At 35.7% G+C, this 13294-nt stretch overlaps 1 protein-coding gene across 2 annotated transcripts in view; it reads left to right on the plus strand.

The window, feature by feature from the left end:
• The window catches only part of LOC130242203 (netrin-G1), a 148950-nt gene that overhangs the window by 50348 nt on the left and 85308 nt on the right, over window positions 1-13294 (plus strand). For both annotated transcript variants that reach the window (XM_056474251.1, XM_056474241.1), the window contains exon 3: window positions 9924-10567. In XM_056474251.1, the coding sequence (XP_056330226.1) occupies window positions 9924-10567 (644 nt within the window). The remainder of the gene's footprint in view (window positions 1-9923; window positions 10568-13294) is intronic.

The following is a 13294-nucleotide window of genomic DNA, read 5'->3' on the forward strand; positions in this document are numbered from 1 at the left end:
GCATGTAGAGCCATAGATAGCATTATCCTAAATGATATTGTAGGTGTTTTTTAAAGATAAACGAAGGTGTGGGTCATGTAGTACATTAATTGCAGAGCTCATTTATAAAAAATAATAAAAAAAAAACAACTTTAAATTCTGAAAGAGATTGAGCCTCGGCAAAGGTAAGGAAAAGTAACGCAAAAGAAACGTAACGCATTACTTAACATAAACAGTAACTATGTAATGCAACTAGTTACTTTTTTGGTGTGTAACTCAATATTGTAATGCATTACTTTCTAAGGTAACTTTCCCCAACAGTAATTAATACATTATTTAAAAAAATATATAAATAAAAAATAAATTAAAAAAAATTATATATATATATATATATATATATATATATATATATATATATATATATATATATATATATATATATATATATATATATATATATATATATATATATATATACACACACACACACACAATTGAATTCAGAATTATTAGCCCTCCTCTGATTTTTGAACAGCATAATGTGACATTTAAAGGCTTAACTAGGTTAATAAGGTTATCTAGGCAGGAAAGGGTAATTAGGAAAGTTATTGTATAATGATGGTTTGTTCTGTAGACTATGAAAAAAATATATATAGCTTAACAGGGCTAATAATTTTGACCTTAAAATGGTTTTTAAAAAATTAAAACTGCTTTTATTCTAGCCGAAATAAAACAAATAAGACTTTCTCCAGAACAAAAGAAATTATCAGACATACTGTGAAAATTTCCTTGCTCTGTCATTTGGGAAATATTAAAAAAAAGAAAAAAATCAAAGGGGGGCCAATAATTCTGACTTCAATTATATATATATATATATATATATATATATATATATATATATATATATATATATATATATATATATATATATATATATATATATATATATATGTGTGTGTGTGTGTGTGTGTGTGTGTGTGTGTGTGTGTGTGTGTGTGTGTGTGTGTGTGTGTGTGTGTGTGTGTGTGTGTGTGTGTGAAGGCAAAGTTGAATTTTCAGCATCATCATATTTATCAGTCTGTGAACTTTTTAAAATATTATTATTTATTATTCTTACGTTTTTTTATTTCATTGTGCTGATTATTAAACTATTACAAAAGACAAAAATCTCAATGCCCACAAACAAAATCCATATTTTTTTTCCTGCACCAGTGTCGTATTTCCAGTGTGACCCGATGCCACAGATATTTAACACCCTGAGGTCCTGCGGGGATTTACTTGCCGGGATCTTATGATAATGTTTTCATTTGACGGCCAATGAAGTGATTTCCACATATCGTATATTGGCGATCTGTCAGACCTGTGCCACAGATCTTATTCTGCAGCGTGTGCAGGTCTGGCCATCGCTTTGCCTCATTTCTCCTGTGGTCAGTGGGCTTCGTCCTGCACTGCAGTAAAGCACCTCCATGACTATGGACCATTAAAGTGCTATTGAGTTTCTGTCAAAGCGCCGGCACCTACAATCTCTCACTGTCCCTGCTCCCAGCCCTCTCCATTATCAGACCCCTCCAGCAGGCATGGCTCAACATCAGCACAGACGTAGCTAAGGCTCCCATACCTTTACAGCTTGCTTTAGGTCTGTCTGAGGCTGGAACTGATGTATCCTTGTGATTCTGGGCTCACCCATAACCCTTTGTCAATATAAGGCTTAGCAATTTTGGTCCTTGAGGACAGATTGAGGACTTGATCTCATATAATTGCTCGTGAAGACCCTTGTGGTAATTGAAGCGGGTCTGTTTGTCATGAAACAGACAGTATCTTTCCTATGTTATGGAGGGAAAGGTCAGTTAAAGAATAAATCATTATTTTTGGATAGTGTGATGACCTGGTGAAGTTATTTGACACTTTGAGTTCATAACTATGGTCAATATTTGGCTGGTTAATATGATTTAGTTAAATCATACTAGCTGGTTTATACACAAACTGCTCCATTTTTCTTTTAATTCGGCATGAAATCCAATCTTAATTTTATACTTATTTGAACTCATTGTCATGTTCAAGAAACCAGTTTGAGATGATTCACGCTTTATGACATGGCGTGTTATCCTGCTGAATTAGTGAACAGTTAATAGTTCAATTGTGGAAAATTTAGTATGAATTTATTATTTAAATGTCTACTGAAAGTGTCATTGTCATTTTAATTTTAAGTAGCATTATTGTTTGTGAGTGCCAGGCTGCTTTGTTTACAGCCATTGCTGGGAAACAACTTCTTCAGCTACAAAAGCGCCTCTTGCTAGTTCAGAATACATTTAAGTATCTACTGTTTTAGTTAAACACACACACACACACACACGCACACACACACACACACACACACAGGGAAAACTGTCATCTGTTAGAAACACTTGATAGAGTTACAGAGGCATTTGTATTCTATGTGGCTTTTTAATGACAGAATGGGCATCATATACATCGTTGTGTGCCACGTTGTTTAAATAGCAAATCCATTTGCACCACTTTGTGGACTCATGCATGTGCTGGTCTAGAAAAGAGGTGTGTTAAGGCGCATTGTCGGTGCATTGCTATTCTGATGAACTGAAATAGACTGCGCCATTGACCAACTAAAACCTAGTCTAAAGTACAGTGCAGAGCACTGTATGTGCCTATGCAGGTTTAAACGTGTACACATTGCTTAATACCCACAGGATGTACAGCAATACACAAAAATCTTTACATATGAAAAAAGATTAAAATGTTACACAAAATATTATTTTCTACATAAATATAAAAACCACAAGGGCATATCACCAAATGGGGCATAAGAATAGAATGTGTGTTTGGATATAACTCAGTTTAATTGTTAATTTATTCATTTGCTGGAAATAAGAACTGAATTTAGAAATAGTTTTGAAACAAATCTTTGCACTTAGAACTCTAATGAATGTCTTCAGTGAAGTGTGTACAAACCGTTTACTCCAGGAAAGTAAAGGAGTAAAGTAAAGAGTAAAATAAAGATAAGATCGTGCAGATGGTCTGTTTAACTGTTTTCTCGCTAGTGAAGCGTTCAGTTTTTCAACTTAAAAATTCCACCATGTAAATAGCAAATGCGCCATGGCGCGACACAACTGACTCTTAAAGGGAATGGGAGATGAGACTCTGATTGGTTTAATGAACGTTATACTTAAAACACACCCAGAACTCATTAAGAGAATAAGCACAACCCTGTTAGACCATGCACCGTGGAGCAGAGCGTATTTTTCTGTTCTTAAAATGGCAAAAGTAAATTCGGACATGTCTTTAATGCTTTTGTGCTTTGCGCTTTAGACTTTGCACCTAGATCTTTAAAATAGAGCCCATAATGTTTGTCATCAAACTGTTGAAAGACTGAAGCCAAAGTGTGTAAAGAAGTCAGTAAAGTTGGAGGTAAAGTGTCATGATTCTGAGAGGGATTTCTAGATGTTTTGATCATCTTAAACAGTTACATGGAAGAGTGAATGCAAATATATATCGAGAAGCTCCTTCAGAAACATGTACAGTAGTTCTACCTTGCACTCATTTCTCATTATTAAGTTTCATTAAAGCCACAAAGTCTCATTAAATTATCATCTTAAATTGTAACTACTATTACACTGCCTTGTACTGCTCCTAGTTACTGAGATGAATGGAGATACTGATATTTTACTAAACTTGCCTGGACTTTAAAGACTAAAAAAAAAATTGGGCTGTCCGTGAAATAGTTGTCCAACAGTCTAAAAATAAACTAGTCATCAAATAGACAGGAATTCACGACTTTACATGTGAAATCTGTCTAATCTGTGTATTTGTTGACTAGTCTCATTTTTGAACAATTGTTAGTAGATTATTAGATTTTCACTGACAGCCCAAATCTAGCCTTGTTTTAGCCAAGATGTCTATGTTGTCTATTAGGCATCTTTTAAAGACAAAATTGCTTGGTGGGTGAAAACTGCATCCATTGGCTTCAGTGCGTTTTATCCCAGGAAACAGTTTGTTCTTTAAAAACTCGGTCGAGGTTGTAGGCAGTGATTCTCTGTATAGTGATGTGGAATTTAGAGGCTTCGGTCTGTGATCTGGGGTGCGATTCGCAAACATTTGTCACATCAGCTGATTTGTGGGCCAGCTTGGATCTATTCATCAGGGCCTTCTGTCACTGGCCAATGAATTTATGCTCTTCATCCACACACGGTGTCCCAGACCACATCGACAGAGCCCTGGCCTGCCAGTTTCGCAACCTTCATGTCCATCACCTCTGTTGCTGTGGTGGACTTTTTATTTTATTTTATTTTACTGCACAGACTCAATATGATGTGGCATGATTAGACAAAAACCTAGTATTTCCATTAATTTTGTAACTTGTTTTGCTTACCCAACATTTGGGGTCCACATTTTATTTATGTATTTATTTTTTTTAAATGAGCTTTCTATGCTCAAACAAACAAAAAATATACAAATATTATTAATATTACAAATATAATAATATTATATTGTTATATACAAAAAATATAAAAAGTAATATAGTAACTTAATATACAGATTTATTATGAAATATAAAGTGTATGAACTATAAATATTTTGTTATTATTATACATTATTATTTCATAACATGAAATATAATTAGTACATAATACATACCTGTACATAGAATCTAGATTATATAGGGTCTTATAGAGTCCTAAGTAAATGTTATGTTATTTATTATGAAAATGCTATAATGTTAAATAATTTGGTTCTATTGTTATATATTTTTAAATGTTATTTATTATTTATTACATTTTTTGCATCAATACTTCAGTTTTCAGTGCCATGGTCCTTGAGAAATAATATAAACATATCTGCTGATTTCCTGTTGTTTCCTGTCACTTTGATCAATTAAATGCATCTTGCAGAATAAATGCTAAAAAAATTAAGAAAAACAATTTTTTGACCCCAAACTTTTGAACAGAAGTGCATTAATTATGTAATCTTTGTATTTCAGTTATTGTTATGAGATGTTTTACAAAATCTTTTGATGTGAGAATCAAAATAATGATGAAAGTACATTTTGGCAAAAACAATAATTGTCTTAATTAGGCAGTGCATCTTACCACCATTCAACATAATTTAGATTCATTATTCATACAGTAATGCCAGAATTACAAAATATGTTGTTGTATTTAGTTCATTGTTAGCAATAACAGCACAATACAGACTACTGGTGAAAAGTTTGGGGTCAGTTTTTTTTATTTATTAATTTTATTTAAGAATTTAAATTAAATCAGTCTGTTCATCAAGGTGGCATTTATTAAATGTAAAAAAAAATGTTACATTGTTAAATACTTATTTATTAAATATGTAATTATTACTTATTGTATGTAGTTTCAAATTAAACAATTTGTCCAGTCGGTAACACTTGATTTTGATGGTCCATTTGAGTATTAGTAGACTGTCTGCTTAATATTTGTTGATACTACTTCTTCAACAAACATTTAACTGAATATAAGAAACTTATACATGCAAGTACATGTCATCTTACACTAACCCTAACCCCAACCTAGCAGTCTACTTATAATCTAATGAGAATTAGTTGTTGACATGTAGATTCAATGTACAGACAATGTACAAAGGACGCATGACTGAAAAATAAACTGTGGAACTCTGACCAATGTGACGAGAGTTTACTCGCACGTGACTTGTTTTAGTTATTTTGGTCTGTTTTGAAATTTTGCTGTGTGAACACGAAACGCACCAAGAGCAAAAAGCAATATTGTAGCAATTATAATCCCTCTTTTGGAACAAAACAATCCATCTACAGGTATGAAAGCACCCTAAAATGACAAGATCTTTCCAAATCGAGGTATTCAAGTCATAGGGTGAAATTGTGATCATATCGCAATATGTATCTGACTAACAAAAGATTACAATGTTCGATTTTTCCAATATCGTGCGGCCCTAATATAAAGCATGATCTTATTCTACATCCCTAATCCTACCCAATACCTTAACCCAACTGCTAAATTACTAACTATTAATAAGCAGCTAATTAGTAGTTTATTGAGCTAATAGTCTTAGTTAATGGTTTGTTAATCGTGTGAAACAATACATTGAAGAAAAAAAAAACAATAGTTAAGTCATTCATAACTCTAGGCTTGTATCAGTGGCCAAATTACAGTACTAAATATTAGCCTACAGCATGTCCCATGTAAGCTCATTTTTATATATTAATCTTCCAATCCTGCACTATAAGTCATTTTAGGTTTGAAATTCACAACCTGTTTTTACTGCTCTGGGTCAGTTTGGATAATAACATTGAGCGCTTTCATTGGAGCTCGCAAATACTCAATTAACACAGGCTGCTATGATGAACGCCCTGACATCCCTAGTTCAAACCATCGGCTCGCAATATTGGATTGACCCTTTGCCTTCATAAGGCAGGACCTCATTAGCGACGGGTCTAACATGACCTTTATGTTGAAGTGTCTGGGATGCACACTTGTGTGGCGCTGCTCTAATCAACAGGGATTAATAGAGCGGCTTTGGAAATTACTGCTGTGTCCAGTGCCGCTGATGGAGATGTCAGCTGTTCTAATGAACAGAACAGAGGCCGCACGAGGAATAGGTTATAATCTACATCGATTTTTCAGCACTGGTCACTGTATCCCCAAGTGTTAAGAGGAGAGAGTGTATTGATCGTAATAAAGCAGATGCTTTCGGTCAGGGAGAATCCAGTCAAGCTCTGGTCTTCTTTGTCACGACTCAGGGATGTCTATATCAGGACATGTAAGTGTGGTAATGTGGCAGAGGAGGAAATCAATGAGAGTATGTGTGCGGGTGGTAATTCTTTACCTTACATGCGGACATGAAGCAGTTCAGTTACATGTACACAAGTAAGCTATTTATTTATTTATTTATTACAGCGTGTATGCTGTAAAAATGTAGTATAAAATATATATATATATATATATATATATATATATATATATATATATATATATATATATACTGAAAGTATTCATAGCGCTTCACTTTTTCCACATTTTTTTATGTTACAGCCTTATTCCAAAATGGATTAAATTAATTTATTACCTCAAAGTTCTACACACAATACCCCATAATGACAATGTGAAAAAAATTTTTTTTTTTAATTATTGCAAATTTATTAAAAATAAAAAAACTGAAAAATCACATGTACATAAGTATTCACAGCCTTTGCTGTGAAGCTCTAAATTAAGCTCAGGTACATTCTGTTTCCACTGATTTTTCAGCAGCTTAATTGGAGATCACTTGTGGTCAATTCAGTTGATTGGACATGATTTGAAAAGGAATACACCTATAAGGTCCCAGGGTTGACAGTGCATGTCAAAGCACAAACCAAGCATGAAGACAAAGGAATTGTCTGTAGACCTCCAAGACTGGATTTTTAAGGCACAAGGTTGAAGAAGGCTACAGAAAAAATTTCTGCTGCTCTGAAAGTTCTGAAAGTGACCTCCATCATCCTTAAGTGAAAGATGTTTGGAACCACCAAGACTTCCTAGAGCTGGCCGGCCATCTAAGCTGAGTGATCGGGGAGAAGGGGTTTAGTCAGGGAGGTGATCAATAACCCGATGGTCACTCAGTCTGAGCTCCGGCATTCTTCTCTGGAGAGAGGATAACCTTACAGAATGACAACCATCTGTGTAGCAATCCACCAATCAGGCCTTTATGGTAGAGTCGCCAGATGGAAGCCACTCCCCTCCTGGAATTTGCCAAAAGGCATCTGAAGGACTCCCTGACCATAAGAAACTAAATAATCTGGTCTGATGAGACTAAAATTGAACTCTTTGGAGTGAATGCCAGGTGTTATGTTTGGAGAAAACCAGGCACCGCTCATCACCAGGCTAATACCATCCCTACAGTGAAGCATGGTGGTGGCAGCATCATGCTGTGGGGATGTTTTTCAGCAGCAGGAACTGGAAGACTAGTCAGGATAGAGGGAAAGATGAATGCAGCAATGTACAGAGACATCCTGAATGAAAACCTGAATGCTATTGACCTCAGACTTCCAGCAGGACAATGACGCAAAGCACACTGCCAAAATATCAATGGAGTGGCTTCACAACAACTCTGTGAATGTCCTTGAGTGGCCCAGCCAGAGCCCAGACCTACATCCTATTGAACATCTCTGGAGAGATCTGAAAATTACTGTACACCGTTGCTCTCCATCTAACCTGATCAAGCTTGAGAGGTACTGCAAAGAGGAATGGGCAAAAATTCCCAAAGACAGGTGTGCCAAGCTTGTGGCATCATATTCAAAAAGATTGAGGATGTAATTACTGCCAAAGGTGCATCAACAAAGTATTGAGCAAAGGCTGTGAATACTTATGCACGTGTGATTTTTCACGTTTTTTATTTTATTGTAAATAAAAAAAATTTCTCATTGTCAATATGGGGTATTGTGTGTAGAGTTGAGTAAATAAATAAATTTTGGAACAAGGCTGTAACATAAAAAAATGTGGAAAATGTACTTTCCAGATGGACTATATATATATATAAATATATATATATATATATAAAGTCCATCTGGAAAGTATTCATAGCACTGCACTTTTTCCACATTTTTATATATTATACATATATACATTTCACATATTTATATTATAACATAGACAGACAGACAGACAGATAAAGTAATAATATTGTGGTACTGTCCACTACTGGAGCTATTTATAAGATGGTTGGATGGATGGATAGATACATAGACAAACATAGGGGTATTAAAGTTTTTCTTGTAAACTTTATGAACAGATCTCATTTCTTATGTTACAAAGTCGAGGCATTTGGATCAGTAAAATCTATAAAATTATAAACAGCATAGACTAGATTTTTCAAAATTGTACAAGGACTGTTCACTGATGGGTTCCCAGCAGCCTGAAAACTATACTGTATGAGCCGGGGCTCAGCTCCGGGTGGTTACAGCTCAGTTTAAAACTCTGGTTATGGTGCTTTTTGGTGTTTTTTAATGTTATTGTGTAGATTGAAAGCTTTCTGTTACTGTCACTGAATGCCAATGAATTCTACAAAGAAAAAAACTGTTTAATAGAAATTCGTATAAGAGTTTAGAACAACAGTACTAATAGCAGTAAATGAATCTTCACTCAGCGCAGCTTCTAAGATCCAATCTCCCTGAAACACTCCTGGACTAAACAAACATGAAAACACATTCTGATCCAGCAACACGGAGTAGATAATTAATTTGATGAGAGGAAGCATCACAATCTGTCAGCTCTTCCACTGACAGCAGCGACGGGGATAAAATTATTCCACAAACAAAGCTGAATATTTTGTCCCGAGAGCCTTTAGATGTTATGCATCTTTTTGTAATTGCATTCCCAGCGCCGTTTGTGCCTGAAACAAAACAAGATTTATGACAATTGCAACCGATCAAACATGTATACAAGGCAGAAATTAATGGCCGTCTCCTCAAAGTTCATTGCTGATTGTCATTTGTGCTATGGCTCGGAGGCGCGCAGAATGTTAATGAAAAAGTTGATCTGAAACACAGTGGCTCAGCGGTGCAGGGCAGACACAGACGCATGAAAAATGCATGGAGTTCGGTGTGCACCTCCAACTCCACTCATCGGAATTCCTCTCCCATTCCGACTGCCCAACAAGCAAGAATATCAATTACATTAGCAATCTGGGTGGTGGTGAGCGAGTGTTGAGCGGCTCTCGTGAGACGCGGCACTACCAATGCATGCGATGGCCATTTTGAGCTCCACACTCAGCAGTCACCTCAGGAAAACACTGCGTTAATAGAGGCTGAAGTGTTTTCACCAAAGAATATGTTCATTAACATTTGTGATTCACGCGGAGAAGCAAAAATCTCAGTGTGGGTTCCCTTTGTTCACATCAAATGAGTGATACTATTAGCCTACTGCATAATTAACACATCCGATCTCTGTGTGTTTCAGGAAAACCCGTATATGTGTAATAACGAATGCGACGCTGAGACCGAAGAACTGGCCCATCCTCCCAAACTCATGTTCGACTCCGAAGGACGAAACCCCACAACATTCTGGCAGTCCACTTCTTGGAAGAAATACCCGAAGCCCCTTCAGGTCAACATTACACTGTCCTGGAACAAAACTATTGAACTCACTGATGACATTGTCCTTACGTTTGAATCTGGACGACCTGAGCAGCTAGTCTTGGAGAAGTCGCTGGATTATGGTCGCACATGGCAGCCATATCAGTTTTACGCCGCTGACTGTTTAGATGCCTTTACTATGGAGCCAAAAGCGGTTCATCAGCTCACTACAAGCACCATGCTCGAAATCATCTGCACTGAAGCCTATTCAACAGGCTACGTGTGGAAGCAAGACAAGACTTTGCGATTCGAGATCAAGGACCGCTTCGCCCTTCTTGCGGGCCCCAGACTGCACAACATGGCTTCTCTGTATGGGCAGCTGGACACCACTAAGAACCTAAGGGATTTCTTCACCCTCACTGACCTCCGCATCAGACTCCTGCGGCCTGCAACCGGAGCCACCATGGTGGATGAGAACAACCTCTCCAGATACTTCTACGCCATCTCGGATATCAAAGTGCAGGGCAGGTAAAGTAATCTCTCTAATATTGAGTGTTAATTTAAATGAACATGCCACCTGTAGCATTGAGTTTGTGCGACGATGGTTTTATAAATTTAAAATGTATTAGAGTTAATGTTTGACTTATGTAGAACTAAGGCATTGATTGATTACCATTATCAGCAACTAACAGAAGGTTGACAGATTAGTAAAGTAAAATACAAAATGCTATGAATTTTAATTTATGGTATGCGCTACAGTATTAGTTCATGCTTAATTAATGCACTGGTAATCATGAGAACTAAACCATAAATCAGCATCTAACCTAACTTAAAAAATAATAATAATAATAATAATACAATTCAATTAATATGTATTTCTATAGTGCTTTTTAGAATTTAGATTGTGCCAAAGCTGTTTAACCTAAATTAAAAAATAAATAAAAAGTGGTGACATGAAGGCTCAGTGGTTAGCACTCTTGCCTCACAGCAAAACGGTCGCTGGTCCCAGCATTTGCCTTTTCTGTGTGGAGTTGTCATGTTCTTCCGGTGGTCGCCTGGGTTTCCTCCTGGTCTTCCAGTTTCCCCCACAGTCCAAAGACAAGTGCTATAGGTCAGGGGTTTCTTAACCTTTTTCACTTTGGGGCCCACTTCTTTCTCCGATGAATTTTTGAAGGCCCACCTGTCTGACATTTTCTGTAATCATATATTAAAACTATATAATATATATATATATATATATATATATATATATATATATATATATATATATATATATATATATATATATATATATATATATATATATATTCCCCAATTTCTGTTTAACGGAGAGAAGATTTTAACACATTTATAAATATAGTAGTTTTAATAACTAATTTCTAATAACTGATTTATTTTATCTTTGCCATGTCATGACACCAGACAGAGAGGATCCAAGTGCAAGTAATATTTAAAAAGAACAGAAAATATGTATCAAAGGATACCAAATAGCCGGAGAACATGAGAAAAAGCAAAGTTCAAAACAAAGAATGCCAACAGGCCAAACGAAGTCATCATCTGACGAACAGACAGCAGAGAATCCTGAGAGACGAGCAGACAGGGACAAGAACAATAGTAACCACAGGCTGAAATATAAAGCCAGTGAAACAGGGATCAGCTGGAGGATGATAGGTCAGCTGATTAAGTCAGCTGATTCGATAGCACGAAAAAAAAAAATCAAAGAGCGGGCTAGTAATTCTGACTCCAAATTTATTTATCCAGTTGAAGTCAGAATTATTAGCCCCCCTTTTAATAGTTTTTTCTTTTTTAAATATTTCCCAAATTATGTTTAACAGCGCAAGGAAATTTTCACAGTATGTCTGATAATATTTTTTCTTTTGGAGAAACTCTTATTTGTTTTATCTCGACTAGAATGAAAGCAGTTTTACATTTTTTAACACCATTTTAAGGACAAAATTATTAGCTCCTTAAGGCAATTTTTTAGTCTACAGAACAAACCATCATTATACAATAACTTGCCTAATTACCCTAACCTGCCTAGTTAATCTAATTAACCTAGTTAAGCCTTTAAATGTTACTTTAAGCTGTATAGAAGTGTCTTGAAAAATATCTAGTCAAATATTATTTACTGTCATCATGGAAAAGATAAAATAAATCAGTTATTAGAGGTAATTTATTAAAACTATTATGTTTAGAAATGTGTTGAAAAAATCTTCTCTCTGGAGCAGTGTTTTATTCTGTTTTCGATTTCGATTTTAAAAGATGGAGTTTGATGAATTCCATGAGCCTGTCCGATTGTCAGTGAATGGCAAATCAAAACGTCCCTTACCTCAAAACTCTGTGCATTATAAGAAAATGAAAACACAAGGTGCAGTCAAAAGTCTAACATGCATTCATATTGTTTTTTTTGCACAGCAACGCTGCTTTGAATGAGTCCGATTTACTATACATTAAACGGCAACTGCGTTTCATGAAAGACAGAGTTAAAATGTCATTCTTCTATTCCACATGGATGCTATGAAGAAAAACAATAGACGAAAAAGAGATCAAGACCTTAAATATGGTGAAAATGAATGACAGCTTCTAACAAAAGGGGAGAGACATTCCCTTTTTGCCCAGTAGGCCCACCTTGTGTTTTATTTGCTAATGTAAGCTATTTTTAAAAAGATAAATATAGTGTATAAAACTATACATTATCTAAATTACTTCATATTTTATATTAATGGACAATGTACAGATCCAAAGAGAACCACAGGTCAACAGGGAGATTCTGCTTTAAACTGGACTGACTAAATATCTACTATTAAATATCTACTATTCAAAAATAAACAGACAAATGTAAAATACAGTAAAACACTCTAACACTCCCTGTTCACAGCGGGGCGCTTTTTGCTCAGTCGACGTTTAACGCCTTGTGACTAAATAAAGGGCGCCAATGTGATCGTGCACACCAACGCGCAAAACATCAGGTGTAAAGCGTAATCTTTAAATAAATGTCTCATGCTCGCGCTGCATCAAAACCTTCTCCACCAATCAGATTGGCACTATTGTTCACGTGCATGAAGCTGCTGAAGTTACAGTAAACATCATTGGAGGCGCTTAAGCGCAAAACTGTCAATGCGAGGGCACATTGAAGAAGATCCCCAGAGGCGATATGAACGTGGAGCTGCTTATTGCACTGGTGAACAATAATCATTTCTTCATCGCTAGAGCTGGAGCTTCTTCTTGAACCATCCATGCCTGTTGTAACTTTAA

Source organism: Danio aesculapii, chromosome 2, assembly GCF_903798145.1.
Source record: "Danio aesculapii chromosome 2, fDanAes4.1, whole genome shotgun sequence".
NCBI classification, from domain to species: domain Eukaryota; kingdom Metazoa; phylum Chordata; class Actinopteri; order Cypriniformes; family Danionidae; genus Danio; species Danio aesculapii.